The 26221-nt window shown below is 55.5% G+C and overlaps 1 protein-coding gene across 1 annotated transcript in view; it reads left to right on the top strand.

Moving 5' to 3' along the window:
* ZBTB17 (zinc finger and BTB domain containing 17) overlaps positions 1 to 26221 on the top strand; it is a 33143-nt gene that overhangs the window by 5091 nt on the left and 1831 nt on the right. Inside the window, exons 3-15 of the mRNA XM_030325303.1 lie at positions 20270 to 20476; positions 21479 to 21667; positions 22281 to 22421; positions 22699 to 22824; positions 23329 to 23567; positions 23664 to 23806; positions 23909 to 24209; positions 24499 to 24586; positions 24688 to 24804; positions 24907 to 25027; positions 25289 to 25419; positions 25748 to 25957; positions 26062 to 26151. Coding sequence (XP_030181163.1) covers positions 20272 to 20476; positions 21479 to 21667; positions 22281 to 22421; positions 22699 to 22824; positions 23329 to 23567; positions 23664 to 23806; positions 23909 to 24209; positions 24499 to 24586; positions 24688 to 24804; positions 24907 to 25027; positions 25289 to 25419; positions 25748 to 25957; positions 26062 to 26151 — 2101 coding nt within the window. The 5' untranslated portion in view covers positions 20270 to 20271. The remainder of the gene's footprint in view (positions 1 to 20269; positions 20477 to 21478; positions 21668 to 22280; positions 22422 to 22698; positions 22825 to 23328; positions 23568 to 23663; positions 23807 to 23908; positions 24210 to 24498; positions 24587 to 24687; positions 24805 to 24906; positions 25028 to 25288; positions 25420 to 25747; positions 25958 to 26061; positions 26152 to 26221) is intronic.

Below are 26221 nucleotides of genomic sequence, written 5' to 3'. Positions count from 1 at the left end.
GGACCCTTGAGAGGGTCAAAAAAGAGCGTGCACAATTGTGGAAGAAAAAAAATGTTTGGTATAGGAATACGTACAAGGTACAAAAGTTAGAAGGTTCCAAAGAATGCCTTGTGGGGAGGCGAGTCACCCTTCCATACCTGACCCAGTTCCCCTCCCAGAGAACTGTTAATGGTATCTGTGGATCCTTCCAGAGCTATTCCATGCATGTATATGTCTCTGTGTGTATCTAGGGAGGACCATTTTGTAAGTGTCGAGTGGTTTGATTTTGTTTACAGACACTGAGCTCCTGCGTGTAGAAGGGCAGCCTCTGTGGGCGGGGCTTCAGGGTTTTACTAGTTTGCCACATAAAAGACCAGGTGGCTCACTCTTTACCGTCCTGAAATTCCTCGAAGGATGGTGCTTGCACGGGTGGTCACAAAAGGGAGGGACCCAGCCCGAGAGAAAATGAAAAACTCCAGATACGTTTGTGTGCACAAAGCATGTTGTCCTGGAGACCACTCCCTCCTTCCTTTGCTGGCCACGGTTTCTAAATGACTGAAATAACAGAGGTTGAAGCGTAAGCGTTTGCTGAGCGGTTTCCGCACTTGCTGCGGACGTGTGCGCTGTCGGCACAGGTACCCGGCCCTCTCGTGGGTCCCCCGCCACCAGTAGCTACCCATCCAAGGGCCAGTGAAAGTAGACCTCTGGGCTGTAATCGCCACGGATTCATGCAGAAAACCGGGGCTTGGGCTCTGGGCTCGGAGAGTCAAGCCTGCTTGTCAGGAACTGGAGAGATGTAAGCCTTGAACTTCCAAGGAAGGAAGCAGAGGGCCTGGTTAGAAGTGGGAGTTGCTCAGTCCTGTCTAAACAGCCGCCTGCGGAGGCTCGGGGGTGGCGGTTCCCGCTGAGGGCGGGACCACCCCGAAAGCAGGTGCAGTGGGTTCCTGGTAACATCAGAAGCCTCCTCTGACATCTTGACGACTGCAGCTGACACTGCCGTGTGACAAAAGGGGGGCCGTTGAGAGTAGATCCTGTGAGCCCTCATCACAGGAGAAAATTGTTTTCTTTTTCTTTTTTTTTTTTAAGTTTATTTACTTATTTTGAGAGAGAGCACGAGCAGGGGAGGGAGAGAGGGAGGGAGGGAGGGAGGGAGAGAGAGAGAGAGAGAGAGAGAGAGAGAGAGAGAGAGAGAGAGAGAATGAGAATCCCAAGCAGGCTCCACGCTGTCAGCACAGAGCCCAACTCAGGGCTTGAACTCACGAACTGGGAGATCATGACCTGAGCCGAAACCAAGAGTCAGCCCCTTAGCCAACTGAGCCACCCAGGTGCCCCTCTTTATTTTTCTTGTATCTCTGTGAGAAGGAGGATGTCAGCTGCACCTGTTGTGATCACACATCACCATATATGGCAACTCGAACGAGCTGTACACGTTAAACTTACCCAGTGATGTATGTCAATTATTTCTCAGTAAAGCTGGAACCCACCCCCCCCCCCAAAAAAAAAGAAAGAAAAAGCACTCAGCTTTTGTCATAAGAGGTCTGGCAGTAGAACCTGTTCCCCCCACCCCACCCACACCACTTCCTATGCTGGAACTGTTATTAATCAAAGCAGCCACTTTCCTGTCCCGAATGGGAGGCGCTGGTGCCCAGCGGGAAGCTGTTTCTCCAGGCGCTCCGAGCCTGGTGTGCAGCACGTCCCATTTCGGTAGTCTTGGCAGTGGGGGGGCCCCCGTCAGGGACTTTCCTGGTTTACTGTAACTCAGCTGCCCAAGTTCATGCCTCGAAACATTGTTTAGGGGCGCCCGGGTGTCTCGGTTAAGCGTCTGACTCTTGGTTTCGGTTCAGGTCACGATCTCACGGTTTGTGGGTTTGAGCCTTGCATGGGGCTCTGTGCTGGCAGTGTGGAGCCTGCTTGGGATTCTCTCTCTCCCCCTCTGTCTCTCTCTGCCCCTCCCCTGCTCACCCTCTCTTTCCCTCTCTCAAAATAAATAACATTTAAAAACAAAAACATTGTTTAAAGTCAGAAAGAACATTGTTTAATTTTGTAAGTTGTTTTTTGTTAAATATTGAGTAGATACAAAGAAATATATACAGCGTAAAGAATAGATACAAGGAAACCCATGTACCCATGGCTCCATTTACAAATAAGAATGTTACTGTTTGTTACCTTTGGAACACCCCTCCCTGATCCTATCCTGTCCTGCCCCCGCCCCCAGCTCATCACAGTTTTGCTTTTATCATTCTCTTTACAGTTTCAACCACATGTGTTTGTATTGCTAAACAATGTGTTGTCTCATTTTGCATGTTTTTGTTTTGTGTTTGTTGTTTATTTTTTTGAGAGAGAGAGAGAGAGCGTGCACATGAGCAGGGGAGGGGCAGAGAGAGAGGGAGATGTGCTCGGACCTGGAGCCTGTCTGAGCTTGCAGCACCGAGCCCGAACTCACCAACTGTGAGATCGAACTCACCAACTGTGAGATCGTGACCTGAGTCGAAGTCCGACACTCAACAGAATGAGCCACCCAGGCACCCCTCATTTTGCATGTTTTGAACTCAATATAATCATGTTGTTTTCTTTAGTTTCTTAAATTGTGGGCTTAATATGGGTTCTTGAGAGTGATGCATGTTGCCTGTAGTTGTATTTCACTTTCACGGATAAAGTTCCCTTGCAGGAGAATTTACTTATCCTTTCTCTTGCTAGCGGACTTCTGGGTTGTTGAGTGTTTTGCTGAGACGGTGTTGCTGTGAGCATTCCTGGCCCCCCCGTGCAGCTTCTGCAGGGTGCACCCTCAGGAGTGTGGCCGAATCTCAGGGTGTGTGACCTTCAGCCCAACCAAATAATGCCTAACGTTTCCAAAGTGCCTTCCCCCGTTTACAGTTCAACTGAAAATTCTGTTTGTTTCACATCCTCCCAACTCTGGTTTTATTAGGCTCTAAAAATTTTTCGTAATCTGGCGCACCTGGGTGGCTCAGTGGGTTAAGCAACTGACTGACTTCAGCTCAGGCCATGATCTCACGGTTCATGGGTTCAAGCCCCGTGTCAGGCTCTGTGTTGACAGCTCAGAGCCTGGAGCCTGCTTCGCATTCTGTGTCTCCCTCTCTCTCTCTGTTCCTCCCCTGCTCATTCTCTGTCTCTCAAAAATAAATAAACGTTAAAAAAATTTTTTTTTTAATTTCTAGTAATCTGATGGGAATGACGTCTTGTGTGCTTTTGATTTGCATTTTCATGATTATTAGTGGGCTAAGCATCTTTTCATATACTTATGAAAATTCTTGTTTAACGAGGTTCCACACCCAATGTGGGGCTTGAACTCACGACCCTGAGAGTAAGAGGCATGTGCTCGTCTGACTGAGCCAGCCAGGTGTCCCTTGTATACTTATTCAGGTTTCAGCTGCTGTGAAAAAGCTGCTTAAATCTTTTGCTTATTTCTCTACTGGGTTGTCGATTTTATTTCATTTTATTTATTAATGTTTATTTGTTTTTGAGACAATGTGAGAGACAGAGTACAAGCAGTGGAGGGGCAGACAGAGGGAGACACAGAATCCGAAGCAGGCTCCAGGCTCTGAGCTGTCGGCACAGAACCCGACGCGGGGCTCAAACTCACAAACTGCGAGATCATGACCTGAACTGAAGTCGGTCGCTCAACTGACTGAGCCACCCGGGCTCCCCTGTCTTTTTATTGTATATGGATTTCTTGTTTGTTTTTGGTTTTTGTTTTGTAGACTGGCCCTTTGTCGGTTATATGTGTTGTACCTGTCCGTTTCCTCCTGTTTGTTGCTTTTCACTGTGGTTTTTTTTAAAACAAATTCTTAATTTTAATGTTTATCATTTTTTTTCTTTTATGGTTTGCACTTTCTGTTCCTTTTAAGAACTTCCTTCCTACTTTATAAAAATATTCCCCTGTATGTTGTCGTCCAGACATTTTTTGATTTTGCCTTTTACGTTACGGTCTTTAGTCCATTTAAAATTATTTTTGTGTATGCTATGAGATAGGGGGCTGATTTCTTTTTTCCTTTTTCAAAAATCTCATTATTTAAAACAACTTTTAAGCTTTTTAAATGTTTATTCATTTTTGAGAGAGAGAGCGCATGAGCTGGGGAGGGGCAGAGAGAGGGAGGGAGGCACAGATCTGAGCTGTTGGCACAGAGCCTGATGCGGGGCTGGAACCCAAGAGCAGCATGATCATGACCTGAGCCAAAGTCGGACACTCAGCTGAGTCACCCAGTCACACCTAAAATTTTTTTTTTAATTTTTTTTTCAATGTTTATTTATTTTTGGGACAGAGAGAGACAGAGCATGAACGGGGGAGGGTCAGAGAGAGGGAGACACAGAATCTGAAACAGGCTCCAGGCTCTGAGCCGTCAGCACAGAGCCCGATGCGGGGCTCGAACTCACGGACCGTGAGATCATGACCTGAGCCGAAGTCGGCCGCTCAACCGACTGAGCCACCCAGGCGCCCCCCCATCTTCATTTTAGATCGTGCTTGTCAAATTCCATAAAAAGTTGTTGGGATCCTTTATTAGAATTGTTTTGGAATTTATTCCATATCAATTTGGATAGAGTTGGCATTTTTATGATGTTCAAGTCTTTCATGAACATGGTATATCTTCCAGTTTACATAAATCACCAAAGTCTAACTTTAGTCACTGTCTTCACAGCCTACTGTCAAACAGTCAAAGACCTTAGCACACTTTAATTCCCATCACTCCCTCCTTTTATTCTATTGGTGTGCATTTTAGTTCTTTTTTAAAATTTTGGAAGATGCCATTAGTTCAGTATTGTTTGGATTCACTCACTTATTATTGACTACTTTAGTTGGTCCTCATTCTTTCTTGCATTTAATATTTTCATTCTGGGATCACTTTTTGTCTCCCTGAAGTATATCTTTTATAATGTGTGAGTTTGGGCTATCATCTATTTGGGGGCTTTCTAGTGTTTACCAGTTCTGGGGGTGGGAGGGGATTTTACCTGCCAAGATTTTGGTACAGGCAGTTTCTGTGCAGTCTTTTTTCCATTGACTTATCATCCTTTGTGGCTCCAGCTTTATTCTGGAGGATTCTCACACGAGACCTCCCTCCTTAGGAGGGAGGGAGAACTTGAGCCCGCTCAGTTCTGCAGGTGCCTTCGATACCCACCCTCAAAGCTCCACTTGCTCTCTGGATTCCAGCCTTTGCTGAATTTTGTTTGACCTCTCAGTGTTCCTCACTGACTTGCCGGTTCTTTGATGCATTTAAAAAAAAATGTCTCACAGTTTTCCTTCAGCATTTGTAGTTGTTTGCTGTGAGACTTGGCCTGGTTACCTGGTGTGCCACGCTTCCAGAAATCAGGATGTTTCCGAGTTTTAATCCTGTGTTTCCTCTGGCAGCAGGAAACACCGGAGATTAGAACTAAGATTTAGGGATGTGCACTAAGGGTTTTCGTAAGATGTTTTGTAACACTCATTAGTATAAGGCAGAGGAGTTGGTAAGTGCCAATTAATGACAGAATTTGCCCTTTGGGGACAGACTAAGGGTCTTTTGAGGCTGGCACTCCATGTCTGCGGAGGTTTTGTCCTTTCTGAAGTGGAAAGAGCACATCTTTAGAGTATGATGGACTTGGCCTTGAATCTGGGCGTGTCAGTGAGAGCTGGGTCAGCTGACAACCTCTCTGAGCCTTGGTTTGCTTATCTGCACAGTGGGGGTGATCAGATTAACACTCTTCTCTGGGGATTACTGCGGGTAGTGATGACGTAGCATGTATTCTGGAACACGATGCAGGCAGGCAGGCAGCTACAGCAGCTATCAGTTATTCCCTTTGACGGCATTTTCTCCAAGTGCCGCTGCCCTTTGGAAATGACGAGCCTGTGATCTTGGTAACCTCCCAGTTGTTTCACGTGGTGGAGCTGATTACATATTAGCAAGGCTGTTTTCTCCGGGCACAGGCACACGGTCCCCCCCACAGTCCTTTACCAGGACTCACAGTTTTTCCCAGCTGGGCGAAGTCCCCATCCGATTGGGAAATCGCCGCATCTGTACCGTGGGCTCTCTGATCAGCTACTCACATCCAAGCATTAGTTTTTACCCAACCAACGAATGCATTAAAAATTCCCATCAGTATCAGCAGGCCGCCATCTAGACAAAATGTACCATTTCATGATCCTGAGAACACGCCCTGGCCCGCAGTGGAAACTGTCAGTCTTTTAGATTTTTGCCCGCCCTGTTCTGGAAGTGGTATCTCGTACTTCTTTATATTTCTTTATTAGGCTGAATGTCTTTTTTTCTGTATAGAATACATTGACCACCTGTGTTTCTTTTGTGAATTGCCTCGTCATTTCCTTGACTCATTTTTCTGTTGGGAGATTTTTTTTTTCTTGTTAATTTTTAATAGCTTTATTGAGATACCCATGCAGCACCCATTTAAAGCGTACAATTAGGGTGCCTGGGTGGCTCAGTTGGTGAAGCATCTGACTTCGGCTCAGGTCATGATCTCACGTCTCGTGGGTTTGAGCCCCACATCGGGCTCTGTGCTGACCGCTCAGAGCCTGGAGCCTGCTTTGGATTCTGTGTCTCCCTGTCTCTGTCCCTCCCTCACTCACACTGTCTGTCTGTCTCTCTCTCAAAAATAAACATTAAAAAAAAAAGTGTATAATTAAATGGCTTGCAGTATATTCCCAGAGTTGCACAACTATCACCTCTATTTTCAGAACATTTGTATTATCTCGAAAGAAACCCATTACCAGTCACTCTTTGTTTCCAAACTCTGTCTCCCCGAGCCCTAGTAGGCAGTCACATTATCTATCCTTACGGATATGCCTGTTCCAGGCATTTCATGTGAATGGAATCCTGTAACTTGTGGTCTTTTGGCTGCCTTCATTTAGCATAATATTTTCCAGGTTCATTCATGTTGTAGCATATATTTTTACTTTTTGTTTTGTTTAAGTAACCTTGACGCCCAGTGTGGAGCTCAACGTGGGGCTTGAACTCATGACCCTGCGAACAAGACCTGAGCTGAGCTCACGAGTCAGATTCTTAACAGACTGAGCCACCCAGGCACCCCTTTATCATTACTTTTTTATTGTCCAGTATTCTATTGCCTGGACCCACCACGTTTTATTTATCCATCAGTTGACGGACATTTGGGTTGTTTCCACCTTTTGACTATTACAAGTAATGCTGCCGTGAACATTTGTGTACAAGCTTTTATGGGGACATAACGTTTTCATTGTTGTTCGTATGAGGAGCCTTTTGTATAACAAGAGTGTTAACTCTTATTTGCAACATAGGCTGCAAATATTCACCCCTAATTTATATTTACATTTGGGAAGTTGAGAAGATAAGGGTAAAATGATGAAACAGAACATTTAGGGGCACCTGGCTGGCCTGGGTCAGTGGTGCGTGTGGCTCTTGATCTCAGGGTTGTGAGTTTGAGCTCCGTGTTGCATGTAGAGATTACATAAAAATAAACTCTTAAAAAAAAAAAAGGAACAGAACATTTAGAATGCTGACCAGTCTTCCATACTTCTAAGAATTAAGTGTATGTGCCGACTTCCCCCACTGTGGCCCCAGTAAGTGGCCCCTTGGGGCTGGTCTGCATACCTCAGAGGGCTGCTGCAAGCTCTCTTTCTGTACCTGTTTGTGTCTCTCTCTTGGTCTCTCTCTGTCTCTCTCACGCCTTAGGACCGGGAAACAGGAACCAGGCAGCAACTAGGGGTGCTTTCCAAGTTTCTCTCGGAAGCTCCCACTCCAAAGCGACTGGCTGAAAAACCACCAGCGTTTGCGAGTCAATCAATCGTTAAAAGGCTTCCAGCAGCTTTGCTGATTCACGGCTGTTGCAGGTGGAGGGGATTGGAGGGGCTGGAGGTCAGCCAGCGCTGTTTGTTCAAGGGCAAGCGCTGGGGCCCTGAGCTTCCTGAATCCTCCCAGGGCTGTTGTCCAGAAACTGTTCTAGAGCTGCCCTTTAGCAGCTGGAGTTGAGGAGCACAGCAGTTTTAAAAAACCATTGGAGGGGCGCCTGGGTGGCTCCGTTGGTTAAGTGGCCGACTTCAGCTCAGGTCATGATCTTACACTCCGTGAGTTCGAGCCCCGCGTCGGGCTCTGTGCTGACAGCTCAGAGCCTGGAGCCCGCTTCAGATTCTGTGTCTCCCTCTCTCTCTGCCCCTCCCCTGCTCATGCTCTGTCTCTCTGTGTCTCAAAAATAAATAAAAACATTAAAAAAAATTAAAAAAAAATCATTGGAAATGGAGACATTGAGTTCTTGACCACTTGTTATCCAGGCCTAACATAACTCAAAATAGCCCTCTAAAATATCCTTGTACTCTTTTAGGTTTCCTCAGTCAAGTTTTACAAAATATTTTCAGTCGAACCAACTATCTGGAATAGTAAGTAGACAATTTGGTGCTGGCTTCTGCTGTGCATAGTTCTGTATCCGAATATATATGTCCTGTGTAGCTCTTGTCCATCTCAAGATTTCTAATACAGGGAAGGTTTTTGTTTTTTTAAATGTTTAATTTTGCGAGGGAGAGTGTGAGTGGGGGAGGAGCAGAGAGGGAGGAGGACAGAGGATCCAAAGCAGGTTCTGCGCTGACAGCACAGAGCCCGATGAAGGGCTCGAACCCACGAACTGCAAACTCATGGCCTGAGCCAAAGTCAGATGCTCAACAGACTGAGCCACCCAGGCGTCCTCCAATATAGGGAAAGTTTTTTTTTTTTTAATTTTTTCTTTTTAACGTTTATTTCTTTTTGAGACAGAGAGAGACAGAGCATGAACGGGGGAGGGTCAGAGAGAGAGGGAGACACAGAATCTGAAACAGGCTCCAGGCTCTGAGCAGTCAGCACAGAGCCCGACGCGGGGCTTGAACTCATGGACCGCGAGATCATGACCTGAGCCAAAGTCAGACGCTTAACTGAGTGAGCCACCCAGGCGCCCCATATAGGGAAAGTTTTAAATGAAAGTCTGCTCAGTGCTGGGTTACGGTCTCATTTTTGTCGCTCGCTTGGTATCTGTTATACATTTGTCATCTGGCAGTCTTATTGGTGAAAGCATTTATTCAACATTTATTAAATCTTCACACTAGAAGGGATCTTAGCAGTCACGAATCCTAGCGAGGAAACAAGCCGAGGAAAAGTCACGTGAAATGCATGTGCTACGTTGAAGTCTGAATACATCCACTCCCAAACAGTTGGTACTCAACTTCCTTTTTCCTTTTGGCTTGGGTCCCAACCCTGACTAGTATCATAGGACAACTAATCCTTCCTTTGGGATTGTCATGTTCTACCTGCTTTCTCAATGAAAGCCCCGGTGTTCCTCCAGAATCATCGTGTTCTTTGCAGAGAGCAGGTAGGTGACTTTTGCCATCAAGGATGAGCTCTGCAGCCTGTGTTTCGGTTACTGTTGAGCGGAATAAGCATTGCCATTTGCAGGGCCTTTTCCTGGTCGTCTTTCATTTCATGGGGGCCTGGTGAGATTTCACATCTTTGAGAAGAAGTTGGCATCAGATTCCCCTTTCTCCTTCGGTATCGCTAGCGTGGGTTCACGTGCAGCTGGAATGATGGTCGCCGGCAGCCGCGTTATGCAGCGGGAACTTGTATCCTCGTCATCCCCATTTTAAGAAAGGAACCCGAGGTGCTCGGCCCGCTTTGGTTTGATGCCGAGGCAGGAGGGGGTGACTGGGGCCAGGGGTCCGGCAAGTCCCTGAGGCCGCACGCAGAGCTGCGTGTGAGCCTCTCTGGAAGGTCATCACGGCGTCCGAGCGGCCCGGCCGCACCTGGCAAAGGCCGCCGGCTACTCTTCTAGGGGATTTTCACTTTTGTCCCCGTAAGGAATTTCTGCTCATAAAGATTTCTCGGGTGACACATTCGTTGTGCAAATTACCATAATTTTCCATTTCCCCTATGAGAAATGTTTTCCCGTTGAGAAGTTTTGAGTCACCAGGTCTCGTAGAAAATGTCTTAGAGGTTTTATAGTAAAGAGAAATGAAGGCGATCAGGCATTGTGGACACTGTCTTTCTCCTTCCTTCCTTCTTCCTTTTTTTAATTTGGTTTGACTTTGTTAATGGCTAACATTTAGAAGTGGTAAAAGAGAATGCAGAAAGGATGTGCCCTGGCAAGTACAGCTCCTTCCTGCCCTTGCCCTGCTCCTCCGAGGGCCCCTCCCCTGTGTCTTGTACTTCTGGTGACATATGAGCTAGGATGTCACAGCCTGGGCTGATGGTTTTGCACAGACCGCACGGCCCGGCTTCCCCTAGGAAGGGTCAGGTTCCGAGTGTGTTAAGGGACTTTGAGCCGCTCCGAGAAGAGGTACTCAACATTTTTCAAAGGATGTTACAATGTTTAATGGGCAGGCCATTTGCACGGGTTGCGCTGAAAGGTCCGCGTGAATGTGTGCACCCTCCTGGTGCCAGCTGGGGGTGACATTGCCTCATTTTTCCCATCCCAAGGGTCCAGCACTGTGGGACTTTCTAACCGCTTTTTCTGCTTCTGGCCCTTCCTCTTTGAGTCTGTTCTCCATACTGATGCAGCCAGAGTGACCTTTCAGAAATGTGAACCTCACCGCGGCCCCCCCTTGCTCAAACCCCCGGCAAGGCTCCCGACGGCCAGGCATGAACGCGAGGTCCTGGCACGGTGGGCATGGCCCTGTGTGCCTGGCTCTGGCCTGTCCCTCCAGCTGCATTTCTCACCACGTTTTCCACTCAGTCGTTTCTCTTGGGATGCTGAGGTGTGCTGTCCCTCCCCCACCCGGTCCCGAGCCCGCGCACCAGTTTTTCTCCTGAACGCACCCCGTTGCGTATGCTGTCCTCTTCTCTGAACATCCTTCTTTCCTTTGTTCGTGTGTCTTGTTGGCTGTGACCAGGTACCGTATCCTCCTGTGGCACCCCTTCAGAACTCAGCAGAGGATGGCGACGGGGTCTGGAACCTTCTCCCCGGTGAAAGGTCCTTGAAGGTGGGCTTCTAGGCCTGACCTTGTTCCCGGGGGGCCGCCAGCTCCCATCAGGTCACCTGCACTGGGCAGTCCTCTGCGGTTGGTTTCAAGTATAAGTCTGCTACACTGTCCCCTCGGCCACCACATGTGAAGTTTAGACCCCCGAATCCAACCGTAGTTAACCTCAGTGGGCAACCCGCCTCAGGCTTTCTGCCGAAGAGACACAGTAACAGAGGCCTCACAGCAGAAGTTTGAAGCCAGATGGACACAACGCCCGAGACCTGAGTGCCCTTTTGTCACATTGGACCAGGCCGTGGCTCCCTCCTCTCTGTCCCCCTGCTGTGGAGAGGAGCCGCGTGCCTCAATGGCAAAGGGGGCTCGCTTGGGATAACCTGGTTTGGTTTGTTTTAATTCATTTTTTCCCCTTTTTGTTCAACTGTGTATCAGTCACAGACCTGTGTTAAGAGAAATGGGCTGCTTGGGTGGCTTACTCAAGCGTCTGACTCTCGGTTTCACCTCAGGTCATGATCTCCTGTTTTTGTGGGTTTGAGCCCTGCGTGGGCAGTGCAGAGCCTGCTTGGGATTCTCCCTCTCCCCCCCTCTCCCCCCCTCTCCCCCCCTCTTCCCCCCTCTTCCCCCCTCTTCCCCCCTCTTCCCGCCTCTCTCCCCCTCCCCCGCTCATGCTGTCTCTCTCTCAAAATAAATAAACTTAAAAAAAAAAAGATGTAATATTTGATTCTACCTTTGCCTGTATTTGTGCAGTATGACCTGTTATTTCTCTGTCTCTCTTTTTTAAAGTTTATTTTTGAGAGAGAGAGAGTACGAGTGCCCTGTGGGGGAGGGGCAGAGAGAGAGAGAAGGGGAGAGAGAGTCCCAAGCAGGTTCCGCACTGTCAGTGCGGAGCCCGACGCGGGGCTCGAACTCACAAACCACGAGATCTTGACCTGAGCCAAAACCAAGAGTTGGACGCTTAACTGACCGAACCACCCAGGCACCCCTGTGTTGTGTCTTTAGCCCTCACAGTGGTGTGGTGGTTTTCCTGGTGAATGGGTGAGCAGCCTAGAACCCGGAGAAGCTTGCCTGAGGCCACCCTGGCAAGACCGGAGCCAGGATTCATTTGCACATCCTTTGATCTGAATCTGCTGGTGTCCCCTCTTCTTTGTCCAGTATGTGCTCCCATGGGGACCCCGGTCCGCCCTGGTCCTGTGTTTGTCACCACCGGCCCTCCTGTGGCCGTCTCAGCCGGTACACCAGCCTCGCTCGTCGCCTCAGGGAATGGCCCCAGCACTCGGCCAGTTTCCCAGAGGACAATTTAGAATCCTCCTCGACTCCTTTCTTTCCTGGCATCAGCTGACTGTTGTCTCTACCAAATAGCTTCCTGATCCGACCGCCTCGCCTGCCTGGGTGCGGGGCCTCCATTGCTTGCCTCTCCCTGCCTCCCTGCTGTTCCTCTGTCCCCTGCTGCCTCCTTCACGCCCCTCTGCACCCAGTCCCCTGGGGTCCCCAGTGCACTTAGAAGAAACTCCAAAGCCTGACTTGCCTCTGATCAACCTGAGTGATCTCCGCCTCTGCCGCTGCCCGCCCCGTGCCCCCCCCCCCCCCAGCTTCCTCCTTTCCAGGCGCCCAGCCCCTTTGTCAAGGTCATGCCTGTCTCAGGGCCTTTGGGTTTACTCTTCCTTGTTCCTGCAACAGTCTCTGGGCTTCTACGGCAACAATGTGGCTTTCTCTTCCACTTCATTCAGGTCTTGGCTTAAACGTCACCTCCTCAGAGAGGCCTTCCTTGACTGTTTTCTTAAATATGAAACAGCCTCTGCCTCTCGTCTCCTCATCTTCTTGCACCTTCTTCACAACACTTAACACGTGAGATTGTATATCATATTTATTACCCGCCCTCCCCCGAGGCCTTGTAGCTCTAATGTCGTACAGGCACAGAGCAGACACTCCTCCAGTGTCTGTGAAAGGCTATTGTCTCTGGGTCTGTTTCCCGATTTAGGGGCTGAGGACCCTTAGAGGGGAAGGTGATAGTTAGGTAGCCACGCAGCTGTATTGCGCCCCCCCTCCCCGGTTCTCTGTATATTGAAGGAGATTTCTCATTCTTACGACCTCTCAAATGCACAGAGATGCTGTTGTGATTAGTAGGAGGGAAATGATTTTTCATAGTGGTTTTTGTCTATTATTTTCTCCATTAACAAGCACCGGAAGTACGATTATCATCTCATGAGGGTCCTCAGAATATTTGACCTTGAGTTAGTCACACTCAAAAAGTCCAGGAATAGGGGCGCCTGGGCAGCTCAGTCAGTTGGGCTTCTGACTCTTGATTTCAGCTCAGATCATGAGCTCATGGTTTGTGGCTTCGGGCTGTGCATTTATAGCGTGGAGCCTGCTTGCTATTCTCTGTCTCCCTCTCTCTGTCCATCCCCATCCCCCACTTGCGTGTGTGCATGCTCTCTCAAAATAAATAAACATTAAAAAAAAAAAAAAAGGCCAGGAATCACCTACCTCTCTGTACAGGCCTCTTCCCCGACTTGATTTGTAATCGTGTGATGCCAAGGTCCTGGGGTCAGTGCTGTCAACAGCTGTGAGGAGGAAGTCAGTCTGTCCCACCAGCAGTGAGTTTATTAAACCAGGGGAGACCAGGCAAAGTAGCAGCCTTGTTTCAGGCTATGTCAGTGCTCAGGGAGTATTGGGGTGGAGGGGCCGGGGGGTGTGTTGGGAGAATGATAAAATGCCACCAAGTCCCACATATTCTGATTTTGTCTTTTTTGGAAGCAAGGCCCTTAACTCACCCTCTGTCAAGCTCTTAAGAGTGCCCAGAGCAGGTCCTAGCATGATGGATTCTGAACTGGCATGGGCACGCCGGGATCTGGGACAGCCCTTTCCTCAGGGCCGGCCAACCTTCCCACCGGGCCACATTCCTGGAGCGGTGGGCTCCATCGGGGGTCAGGGAAGGGGATGCCAGAAGCGTGGTTAAGTGTTCGAGATAATGGGGGTTGTAGAATTTGAAAAGCAGAGGCAGTTGTACAGTTTAACTTTATATTTAGGTATTATTTTTAGTTTTAAAAATCTGTGGTTTTTTTGTCACACGGACTTCAAAGAAAATGCTACTGAATCTTGGCTGGTGGGAACGTGTAGACGGCAGCAGTTGATTTTCAGAGTGGGGCCATTACCCAATGGAAGATGAAGTATCAGAATCTGGGCCTATTGGGAAGGGCCGAGTCCGTTTGCGTGTTCACCCTAAAGGGGAAATGGATTTTTAAAAGTTTGAGAAACACAAGCTTAATATCAGAGCCGTCCTTGCCGGGCAAAGAGGAAGGTGCTAGAAGAGCTGGTTTTGTTGGCATCTGCCTCTCTGCCACGTTGTGCTGGAAAGGGACAGCTCGTCACACTGGGCGGGTGGGTGGGCGGGCCGGGCCGGCAGGTCTCACAGTTACAAGGCTGGCCTACTGTGACCTTCCATGTCTTTGGCCTGAGTTTGTGTGCGCTCAGCTGTAGACGGGATCTACCTGTGTTTCTAGAAGATCTGGAATGCCGAGCGACTGGAAGCTGAAGGGTGATCCCTCTTACCTGCCCCCGGACATGACACGGCTGTGTCACGTCCGGGCCTGCACCCGGGCACGTTGTGTTCTGGGAGCTGGGGACTGCTGTTTCTCAAGGCCAGCGTCTCCTCGCGGTAGGCCAGTTGTTTCCTGGCTTGGTGGCTTCCCTCTGCGTGCAGTTCGGTGCTTGCTAATAACCCGGGTAATGTTTCACGTTTGACAGGTGCCCCTTTGACTCTGAGATGGGGCGGTGCTGTGTGGACCCACTTAGAGCTGTGGGCAGGTGCTCCAGCCTTCACCCGGCAGCACCCGTGGGGCTTAACAGAGCAGTTGTTCAATATAAAGTGCTTCCCCCACAGAGAAAGTAGCTCTGGATGGTTCTTGCCCAGTGCTCCTCCCTTCACGCTTTCCCTCTCTTAATGTTAATTGGGCTCTGGGATTTTTCCAGATTGCTTTTAGAAAGAATAATGGGTTATGATTACAACTTCCTAACAAGGTCAAGTCACTAAATAGTTACCGGGTGCACCCAAGGTACCCAGCATAAAAGGATATGTAGAAACCATCTGATACGATCTTCGGCCTAAAAATACAGCCATAGTTTGCATCTTTCTTTCCTGGTAGCGTTCGTTTCTGAGTGTTTACCGTATGTCAGGCACTGTACAGGTGCCGTGCTTACATTTATCTCCTGTAAGCCTGTAACACACGTGGGAAGTGGTCCCACTGGCCCCGTTTTGCCAGGGGAGGAGCTTTGCTGGAGACGCACGGCTGGTGTGGGTGGCAGAAGCTGGACTCGGGTCCCACCTGGCCCGACCCCAGAGGCCCTGTCGCCGCGGTGCTGAACTGCCTCTCGCCTCCTGGAGTCCCGGAGGCCGCGGTGCGGAACTTGACTCTCAGAGTGGCCGTGTTCTTAGTTCTCAGGTGGTCGGGTGGTGCCGTGCGCGTGTTGAAGAGACGTCGTGAGTGCCATTTCGTCGTGGGTGGGGACGGGGGCGTGGGGACCTGGGATCCAGATTTTGTTGAATTGCTTGCATTTCACCACCCAAGGAGAAGCCCTTCTTACGGCCTCATCTGCTTGCGGATGTTTGGGAACTGCGGGAACGGGAGGGACCGTGTTTGCCGTGGCCAGCCCCCCGCGCACCCCACTCGAGTCCGCTGAAACCTGACGGACACCCAGTGAGAGAGGCCAGGAGCGTGCTTGGAAATAACCCCATCTCTGCGGGCTTGAGTGTAGCACCTGTCCCTCTCTCTTTTCTTACTGAAAGTTGTGTCAACTTTGGAGAAATGGTACCGTACGGAAGTATATGGATTGTGTGTGTGTGATTTAGATAATACATCTAGGTGCGTCCAAGTAAAGAGACGGAATGCTCTCAGGGTCTCAGAAGACCTCTGCTTGCCCCTCCTGCCATCCGGACAGAACCATCGTCCTGGGTGTTCTGGTACTCACTGCCTTCACGGTTTTGCCGGCTGGGTCCGCTCTCCCTCGCTGGGAGCAACCACCTTGAAACTCAGTGACTTCAACTATTGGCGGTTTGTTACTTCTCCCGATGTTGGGGGTTGACTGGGCAGTTTCTTTTGTTCCATGAGGCGTCGAGGTCGTTCATGTGACCGTTTAATAGCTGGCCTGGAAGGTCCAGGAAAGTTCTCTCGTACTGCTGTCAGCCAGGGCCTCCGAGTTCATCGTGTGCCTCTGGAGGCCCCTCCACGTGTCTTGTCTCTCCAGCAGGCACAGTCCCTGCCTCTTGGTGAGAGTCATCACAGGGCCCCCACCTGCAGTTGGAATCTTCTGGCACAGGGGGAGCGGTTGGCGGCCGTCCCGAGAAGGGTGCCCACGCCGTCCGTCCGTGTCCGGTCGCTTAGTCGGGCCTGTTGGGAATCATGCCGCAGGCGCTCTCCAGGTCCCTTTTCGTCCCCGAATGAATTCCTTGTGGGGCGGGCCGGGGCCGTACATCCAGCCAGGTTGGTGGTTGTCCCCAGAGCCTGGGAAGTCGGCCCCGTTCCACAGGGATAACCACAGAGCAGCTGGTGGCGTCCTGGGGAAGGTGCCCGAGTGCAGTGAGTGAGTGGAAGGTCAGGCCAGTTTCTTGAGTGGGCCAGTCGGGTGCCGGTTTGGGGCTTCATCTTCTACATCTAACGTGAGGACTTTGTGGGCTCTGTTCTGTTTGCATTTTCTCTAGTTCGAAGCTCTTAGGGTCTTCTAGTAGTTTTCTCTAAGGCCCACCTTTATCGCTTGAAAGCAAGGAGAAAGAAGGCAGCAGGGGCCCCCATACTTTGGCCTGAGCGAAGGCATCGCAGAGCCGGCCAGGGGCCGGGGGAACCGCACTCGAGCACTGACGCTGGTGACCAGAGGCGGCTGGGCTGTTGCTCTTGTACCATTTCAGGTCTCTCCTCAGACGGTGACTCCGAGTGTGCGCGGGGGTGGACAGCCGCCCGGGCCCGCGGGACCCACGCATGTGGCTGTGCGGCCCAGGCAGGTGCGGGGTCTCCACGCCCTCACCTCTTCCTGGAGCCTCTAAACCTGGCCGGATCGCGGTGGGGTCCTGTCTCCGTGGAGCGTAAAAGAGGAAACAGGACACAGTGGGAGGACTGCCGTGATCATTCTAGAGCATTTCATGCCACCTCTGGTGCCCCTGTTCTCGCTCAGCCCCTCTGAGGGAAGGGCCCGGCCAGCTGGCCCCTCACCTGCTTGCCACGTCACCTTGAGGAGACAGGGGCTGGTGGAGCTTTCTAGCAGGCTGGGCCAGCTGGTGGAGGCAGCTGGGGGCCTCTGAGCCCCATCTGGGGGGGGCGGGTTGTGGCCTGCCTGTGGGCACCCCCGCTGAGCCCGAGCCCCCACGGCTGCGCTCGCCCTCCCCGGGGCTGATGGCAGGACTGGGCTTGTGAGCCTGGCTTCTCGGGCGTGTGGCCGGCGCCGCCTTCTTTCTCTTCCTTCCTTGTCCTTCCCCCTCACACTCCCCGTTTCTTTCGCTGCTTCCTCTCTTATCCTCTCCCCTTTTCTCTCTTCCATTTCTTTCTTTGATTTTGTTAGAACAGGTGCCCTTTAGGAGTGTTTCTCTGTTGGGACAGCTTTGGGACAGCTACAGAGGACTCTGGAGACCCCCACACCCATGTTTGGGGAGGAGCCCACTTCTGGGCGGCAGCTGGCAGCGGAAGAGCGTGGTTAGCGTTGGGGAGGGGACATTCCCCGTGGGCACCTCTGCTCTCCTGGGGGTGGGGGACACTGGAGGTACCGGGCCACCAGCCACCCTCTCCCAGGACCTTTACTGGCCCCCCCACAGCCTCTGAAATGAAAGCCCCTGCCCACCCCCCATGTCCAGCCCCAGGAGAGCCTGCTTCGTGCCCTTTCCCTGGAAGCTGAGGCCGTACGGCGGCACGATGGCTCCTCGCGGCCTTGGGTGCCCTGCCACCCCGGACTGATCGGCCCCTTCCACCCTGTTGGCCGGGAGTCTCTTCTCAGGTTTACTTTCGCAGCAAGTTAGGTCGCGTTCCAAGCTGGAGGGCGAGGGCCCTGGGACCAGCTCTGTGCCTCGGGGGTGGGTGGGTGGGTGTGTGGGGGTGGGGTGTCAGCTGATGCCCCCTGGTGGTTTGTGTACCTGGGAGACCCTTCCTCCCAGCTCAGTTTTCGGGTTGGCTGCTGGCGAAGGCGAGGGAGCTCCGAATGGGCTTACCCTGAAGCTGATGGAACATCTGCCCCCTAGGCCTCTGGTTGTCCTCCCTTCTGCTCTCCAGACGCGCTTCACTTGGGCCTCAGAGGACACAGGCAGCGACTGGTGACTGGGGCTCGGGGGCTGCCTGTGCTCCCACGCACTCACCTGTCTGCTCAAGTGCCTTTTTCTGTCGTGAGAGGACAGCTGTACGGGTGAGCCGGCCCAGGCCTCTCCTTGCCACCTGCCTTTGGTTCCACGTATGCCGGGCCTGGACTGAACTGCTTTCAGATGCTAGGCCTGAGTGCCCTGGCCTAGGTGTTTAACCCGCGGACTGGACATTGGTTCTTGTCCATGTTCTCCAGAAACAGAAAGGTTTCTGGAGAAAGCAGACACCTTCCTTCCCCGCTTTTTCCAGAGATGAAAGACAGAGAAGGATGCCTTCACAGGTGTCGCGTGTCAGCCGTGGCCTTTGCTTTGGTGGCTCCCTGCTGCTGCTGGCTGGCTTGGCTCCAGAGCGGGTTGCTCAGCGGACGCCGAAGGCCTCCCCTCTGGACTCCAGGGCTGGCTCCTGGCGCTTCCCTGCTGACTCGAGCTCCAGCCATTGGCACCGCGACGGAACGGAGAACCGGGAAGCCGTGGCTCTGTCTGGGAGCTTGTGTGTGGAGGCTGGGACCAAAGGACCGTCCTGGGGACGTCGGAGGGAGGGAAAGGGTGTTTCTGGGTCCCCAGCAACAGCTTCTCTTCTCTGAACTCGTGGCTCAGAGGAAGGCTGGCACGTGGGGCGCACAGTCTGTTGCCATTGCCACATCCCCCCCTTACTCCTTGGAGCCCCGCCTGCCGCGCGGTGACTTCCCCCAGCTCCGCAAATACGTGGCCCCGCTTCTGAACCGTTTCCAGACACCACAGGGTGGGTGGGCTTTTGGTCCTTCGGGGCTGATCTGCGCTGGCTAAGCCCCTCGTGTGGAGGCGTGGCTTTCCTCGTGGCTCCTCGCGGCGGCCCGACCGCCATACATGGTCACTGCGGCTGCAGCAGCACCGGTGACTCACCCCCAGGAGGCTGATTTAACTGAACAGCAGGAGCCAGTGAGGGGCTGCTGCACCCTGGGGGCTGGGAGCCCCAAAGTGTCGTTCTCACCTGCCCGGAAACAGCCCGGGGGCAGCTCCGAGCAGGCCCAGACCTCGGATGCCGGGCCAGGGCACCGACAGCCTGGTCCTGGTGGATCAACGTGATGCGGTCCCAGGAGTGGGGCGTTGACTTTTATTTTGAAGTTGGGTCTTTCTTGAACTGAGGGCCCGCTGCTTTCCCTATAAAATGCTGGTCTTGAGACTGACTCTGGTGTGGTGCTGCTGGGGAGGAGAGGGCTGCTTTAGATACTTATTTAGTCACGGCCTGTGGTAGTTCGTGATTGTTGGGCGCCGGGCCATGGAATTTTTCTGAGCATTTTCGCGTGAGACTGTTACGGGATTTCCAGGCCTTTGTGTGAGGCCTCTGGCAGAGAAACTGCAGCCAGCCCAGCAGCTCTTGGGGTCAGGGCCAGAGCTATTCCTCCTCCGGGGACAGCCTGGAGACGGTTCTGGAGGCAGAGGACCTTATGCAGTTTCCTGAGCCTGTGAATCAGAGAGAGAGAGAGAGAGAGAGGGAGAGGGAGAGAGAGATCCCTCTCTCCTGGACTTTGCCAGAGCCCTGTGGGTGCAGCGGGAGAGGGTCCGTTGCTGAAATGCCGGGTGATGAGACATCTGTCACCTGTGCGTGGCAGAATGGGAAAAGTAAGAACAAAGTAGAAAGGTTTTCAAGGCCAAATGTATCGAATTGAAAGATCTGTCCTTTTTTTCTAAAATTATGTCATGCGTTGTTTTCATTAAAAAAATGTTAAACTGACCATGTCTTTTTCTTAAATGCTCACCGTAATCCGTGTTTTGTGTTTGTTTTTTGATTTTTTTTTTTTTAATGTTTGTTACCTGGCAGAACGCAAAGGTGGCCGTTTTGTGTTGGTCCCTCCATGCTTGCGGTTGGGAACTTTGCTGGCCAGTAAACCCGGGGCTCTAGGAGCTTTGGCTTGCAGAGGAAGTCTGGAGTGATTTTACCCCTTGTGGATTTGTTTGAATTCTCCCCATCTCCCCCCTCATTTCTCACCTGGGAATTTGGGGGGGGCGACTGTCAGGCTGGCTGGCCCCCTGTCTCTGTGCTAACGCAAAGGCCCTTTGGCTCTCCCCAGCCATGGACTTTCCCCAGCACAGCCAGCACGTCTTGGAGCAGCTGAACCAGCAGCGGCAGCTGGGGCTTCTGTGTGACTGCACTTTTGTGGTGGACGGTGTTGACTTCAAGGCCCACAAAGCAGTGCTGGCGGCCTGCAGCGAGTACTTCAAGATGCTCTTCGTGGACCAGAAGGACGTGGTGCACCTGGACATCAGTAACGCGGCAGGTACCCCGTTGGGTCCAGGGCCAGGCTCCGTGAGGGTCGGGGGCCGTGGCTGGCTCTGCGCCGCGCACGGCCCTCCCGGGAGCGGCCCCTCCGAGGCGTCAGGTGCACCAGGCCGCCCACACGGGTGCTGCCACGAGTGTATGAGCACCAAGCTCCTACCGCATTCTCGACCGGGAGCCGGGTGGTAAGAGGAGAACTGACGAGGGAGGGCTCACTCTCAGCCGGAGTGAACTAGGACAGGCTCGTCAAGAGGGACAGAGAACAGGTGGGCTCTCGGCCCCCGACCCCTTCCCATTGCTGAGTCGGTCCCGAACCCCTACTCCAGTGCTAACTATGATGGAGATGGGAGGGGTGTCAGGAAACCTTGCAGTTGAGGAAGGAACGGGGCCTGGATTTGGCTCTGGCCCGGAACCGCATGACGCGCCATGGGAAGGTCAGGGCAAAGTGCCGTGCCCCCATCTTACTGGTACGGAAGCTGAGACCCAGAGAGGTCAGGTGACTGGCCTGGAGGTCAGATACTTCGTGGCAGAGCCCTGAGGAAAGCCAGTGCCGACACCCTCGTGTTGGGGCGCCCTCCGGTGGTAGGGTGCAGCGGCTGGCCAGAGCTTACCCTGGGGGGGGGGGGGTGTTCCCACTGCCGTCCTCTGTGCAGGGTAGAGGTTTACACCCTGGTCCTCCGTGCAGGGCGGGTGTTTTTCCTCTCGGTTCTCTGTTCACACCCTCTGTCCTTGGTGCAGGGTGGGCGTTCACCCCCGCTGTCCCCCGTGCAGGGTGGCCATCGTACCCCCTGCCCTGTGCGGGTGTGCTTCATCTCGGAGGCCGCCGTCTGGGCCGAGGACCCCCAGGCTATCCGCCTACCTGCCAGCACGGGAGATGGGGGGACGGCGGCCCGCCACTCCACTTTTCCCAAATCCCTGGATCCTGCGACCGAGTGGAGTGGCAGAGCCGGCTGGAAAAGCCAGGCCCCGCGAGGTCCGTGATGGCTGTCTGTGTCCTTGGCAGGCCTCGGGCAGGTGCTGGAGTTTATGTACACGGCCAAGCTGAGCCTGAGCCCTGAGAACGTGGACGACGTGCTGGCTGTGGCCAGCTTCCTGCAGATGCAGGACATCGTCACGGCCTGCCACGCCCTCAAGTCCCTCGCCGAGCCCGCTGGCAGCCCCGGGGAGACTACGGTGGCCTCAGCCACGGAAGGTGAGGTTATGGCCAGGCTGTTCCTGAACACGTGGCTTTGGCTGGGGTGCCGTCTCTGACTCTCTGGGCCTCAGCGTCCTCGCCCGGCCCTGCCTGTGTCACGGGGTGCTAGTCTCAGGAAGGCCTCCCGAGGGGCTTGTCGTCTGCCTACCCCTCCCCGCCCTTTACCCACTTCCCGTGTGCTCTGCTGCTCCAGAGGGCTGGGGGTGCGCTCGGCCCAGGCCCCTGCGCGTGGGGCCGTTCCTCCAGCAGCTCTCCCTGCTCGCGCCCTTCCCCCTGACGCCAGGGGCGGGCCAGGCTCTCGTGGTACCCCTCGCGGAGAGCCCGTCTCCCTCCTGAGCACGGAGCTCTGATGGGCGGTATTGCTTTGTGTGTGAGGTCTGCTCCGTGACCAGGGGTCGAGCCCCCGCGGAAGCAGCAGCCGGGACTGTTTATTCTGTGCTCAGCCGGTGGCCTGGCATGGAGTGGGTGCCCGATGAGCAGTCTGGTCAGCCAATATGGAGATGTCTCCCCAGGGAGGATCTGGAAGAGCCAGCAAGTTCTGGGCCACCTCGCCCCTCCAGGCGGTGGGCGCGTGGTGGGAAATGGCAAGACTGTCCCGTTCCATCCCCAGGAGGAGACAAGAGAGCCAAAGAGGAAAAGGCGGCTGCTGCCGTGCTGAGCGAGCTGGACCCGGCCGGAAGCGGTCCACCCACGGGCCCAGACAGGGAGCCCAAGGAGGAGCGGGGCGGCCAGGCTGAGAGCACGGCCAGCGGTGAGTTGTGACGCCGAGTCTGTCACCTCCTGGCAGCCTGGGCCCTGGGGCAGTGAGCGGCCTCCTGGGGGGGTGCCTCCTGGGGCTGGGAGAGCCGTTCACTCCAAGGCACCTGCTGCAGCGAGAGCACGGGCACAAGTAGCCTGAGTTTGGACGTGCGGCACCCCCCGCCCCGCGCCGGGCCACAGCCACTCCCCGGGGGCCTGGTCCAGGGGAGCCATCCGGCTGCCGGAGGGAGGGTCCTCACGCAGCCTCGGTGTTCCCACACCCCACCCAGGTGCCGAGCAGACAGAGAAGGCCGACGCCCCCCGGGAGCCGCCCTCCGTGGAGCCCAAGCCCGACCCCACGAGCAGCATGGCTGCTGCGGAGGCCGAGGCCGCCTTGTCGGAGAGCTCGGAGCAAGGTGCCCTGCCACCAGCCCGGCCGGGCGGCCGTCGCTCACGCGTCCCCCGGGGCTCTTTCCCCCACCCCCCAGCCCCCAAGCTGATCCTGCTCCGACTCAGGCTTTAGCTTCGGCCGAGGCCGTCTTGCCATTGTCAACTCCTGACCGCTGTCTCGGTTGTGCACCCCGGCTGGGCTTCTCTCGGCGCGGACGTGTTGCTGACGCAGCCTCAGTGTGGCTGCTGCGTCCCGGCCGCCCCCCGCACCCACTGTGCCGCCAGTCCGGCTTCCCCGGGGGTGGAGGCCCAGTCCCACCTCCGAGCAGCGAGCGGCCTGTTCCGCAGTGTCCTCTGCCCTCTCCCCGGCCGGCACCAGGGCCGCTTGTCTGTGGTGGCCACGCCGAGCTGGCCCCTGCAGGGGACTCGCGCACACAGGGAGGGCTGCGGAGACGAGCCCTCGTCCTTCGCTGGCTCTGAGGCCCCTTCCGGCCCTCCCGAGCGCCTCAGTGCCCACCCTTCTCCGGCAGAAATGGAGGTGGAGCCGGCCAGGAAAGGAGAAGAGCAGGAGGATGAAGGCGCAGCGGCCGCCGAGGTCAAGGAAGAGGGGCCGCCGCTGGAGAAGGGGGAGCCCCCCGAGGAGAGCGAGGAGTCTGCCAGCACGGACTCGGGCCAGGAGCTGGGCACCGAGGCCCGGGGCCCGCGCTCGGGCACCTACGGCGACCGCACCGAGTCCAAGGCCTACGGCTCGGTCATCCACAAGTGCGAGGTGCGGCCCTCCCCTCGCTCCCCCCCCCCCCCGCCTCTGCCCCCGACCCTCGCGGCCCCGCAGTCCCTGATGCCCGCCCCCCGCTGCGCCCTGCAGGACTGCGGGAAGGAGTTCACGCACACGGGCAACTTCAAGCGGCACATCCGCATCCACACGGGCGAGAAGCCCTTCTCGTGCCGGGAGTGCAGCAAGGCCTTCTCGGACCCGGCCGCCTGCAAGGCCCACGAGAAGACGCACAGGTACGCCGCCCTGGCCGCCCCCCCCCCCCCCCCCCCCCGCAGGGCCCCGGCCTCTGGGAGCCCAGCGACCGTCCCCTCTCCCTGTCGCCCTGTGACCACCAGCCCGCTGAAGCCGTACGGCTGCGAGGAGTGCGGCAAGAGCTACCGGCTCATCAGCCTGCTGAACCTGCACAAGAAGCGGCACTCGGGCGAGGCGCGCTACCGCTGCGGGGACTGCGGCAAGCTGTTCACCACGTCGGGCAACCTGAAGCGCCACCAGCTGGTGCACAGCGGCGAGAAGCCCTACCAGTGCGACTACTGCGGCCGCTCCTTCTCCGACCCCACCTCCAAGATGCGCCACCTGGAGACCCACGACACCGACAAGGAGCACAAGTGCCCGCACTGCGACAAGAAGTTCAACCAGGTGCGTGCCGACGGAGCGGCAAGGAGGGCCGGCCGCGCCGGGGACCGAAGCAGACGGGGCCCTGCCCCGGCGAAGCTCTGACCGCTCTGCCGGGGAATCTGGGGCGGGAGGTGGTGGCTCGGGCCCCAGAGACCCGGGGCAGGGGTGGGGGTGGTTTTCCCTTCTCGCCTCCGGGACCTGGAACATTCCACGGGCCTCGAGGAAGGACGGAGTGGGAAGTTCGCCAGCGGGAGGGGTGGCCGGGGCCGGTTGCGCGGGGTGGCCCCCTCTGACCCCCGCCTGGGTGCAGGTGGGGAATCTGAAGGCCCACCTGAAGATCCACATCGCGGACGGGCCCCTCAAGTGCCGAGAGTGTGGGAAGCAGTTCACCACCTCAGGTAGGGCCGGGGCTGCCCCGGCTGCCCTCGCGTCACGCCCCTCCGCTCCTTGCCCCCCTCCCCGCCGGCGCTCACGCGGGCCCTCCTGCATCCCGCCGCAGGGAACCTCAAGCGGCACCTTCGGATCCACAGCGGGGAGAAGCCCTACGTGTGCATCCACTGCCAGCGGCAGTTCGCGGACCCCGGCGCTCTGCAGCGGCACGTCCGCATCCACACAGGTGGCCGGGCCGGGCTGGGTGGCGGGCGCCCGGAGGCTGGGGAGGGCGCTCGGGGAGGAGCGGGCGCCGACACCTTCTCCCGTCGCCTCCCCCTGTCCCCAGGCGAGAAGCCGTGCCAGTGCGTGATGTGCGGCAAGGCCTTCACCCAGGCCAGCTCCCTCATCGCGCACGTGCGCCAGCACACCGGCGAGAAGCCCTACGTCTGCGAGCGCTGCGGCAAGAGGTCCTGCCCCGCCCGTCCCTCCCATGCCTGGCGCCCTGCACGGTGAAGGGGGTCAGGAAGCGAACCTAGAGCTCAGTTGGGAACTGGGTGGACGGCTGCCCGGCCCCGGGGCTCGGCTCCGGTCTTGCAGCCATGCCGGAGACGCCTGCCCGGCTCCCCCCGGCTCCCCCCGGCTCCCCCCGGCTCCCCCCGGCTCCCCCGCCATCCTGGGCCCTGGCTTGTGCAGCTCGGTGCCAGCCCCCTCCCTCTGCGGCCCTGCAGGTTCGTCCAGTCCAGCCAGTTGGCCAATCACATCCGCCACCATGACAACATCCGCCCTCACAAGTGCAGTGTGTGCAGCAAGGCCTTCGTGAACGTGGGGGACCTGTCCAAGCACATCATCATCCACACTGGTGAGCCCGTGCCCACTTGCCTGTCTGTCCCTGGGGGGGGGGGGGGGGGTGGCGGGGGCGGTGGGAAGGGAGGGCCCTCCAGATCCCAGCCTTGGGCACTGGCCCTTGCTGCAGGTGGCCTTGAAGGAGGTTCAGTTCAAAGGAGGACCCCATTTAGAGTTTCTAGAAGGTGCAGTGGCCACTGGACGCTTCTGTGCAGCCCTGGTGGCTGCCCCAGAGCACTCGCTACTGGAAAAGACAGGGCTCTGGGGCAGCTGGAGGCCACTGAGGTCCTCCCCCCCCCGCCCCCCCTCCCAACGGCAGGCGAGAACCTTGCCTCCCCCCTCAGGAGAGAAGCCCTACCTGTGTGACAAGTGCGGTCGTGGCTTCAACCGCGTGGACAACCTGCGCTCCCACGTGAAGACCGTGCACCAGGGCAAGGCGGGCATCAAAATCCTGGAGCCAGAGGAGGGCGGGGAGGTCAGCGTGGTCACCGTGGATGACATGGTCACGCTGGCCACCGAAGCGCTGGCGGCAACCGCTGTCACTCAGCTCACAGGTGCGGGCCGCGGGCAGCAGGGGCTGGTCGCGGGCAGCCGGCCTCTGGGGTGGTGGCGACGGGCAGGTGCCTTTGGCCTTAGGCCCCTTGGACTTTGCCCACAGTGGTGCCAGTGGGGGCCGCGGTGACCGCCGACGAGACGGAAGTCCTTAAGGCCGAGATCAGCAAAGCTGTGAAGCAAGTCCAGGAGGAAGGTGAGGGGGCCGCCCGGGGCGTGAACACCTGTGAACCCCCGAGGGTTCCCCCCATCCTGACCGCAGCCCT

Source organism: Lynx canadensis, chromosome C1 (genome assembly GCF_007474595.2).
Source record: "Lynx canadensis isolate LIC74 chromosome C1, mLynCan4.pri.v2, whole genome shotgun sequence".
Classification (NCBI taxonomy): domain Eukaryota; kingdom Metazoa; phylum Chordata; class Mammalia; order Carnivora; family Felidae; genus Lynx; species Lynx canadensis.
Note: the sequence above shows the minus strand (reverse complement) of the source record. Positions and strands in the feature narration are given on the sequence as shown.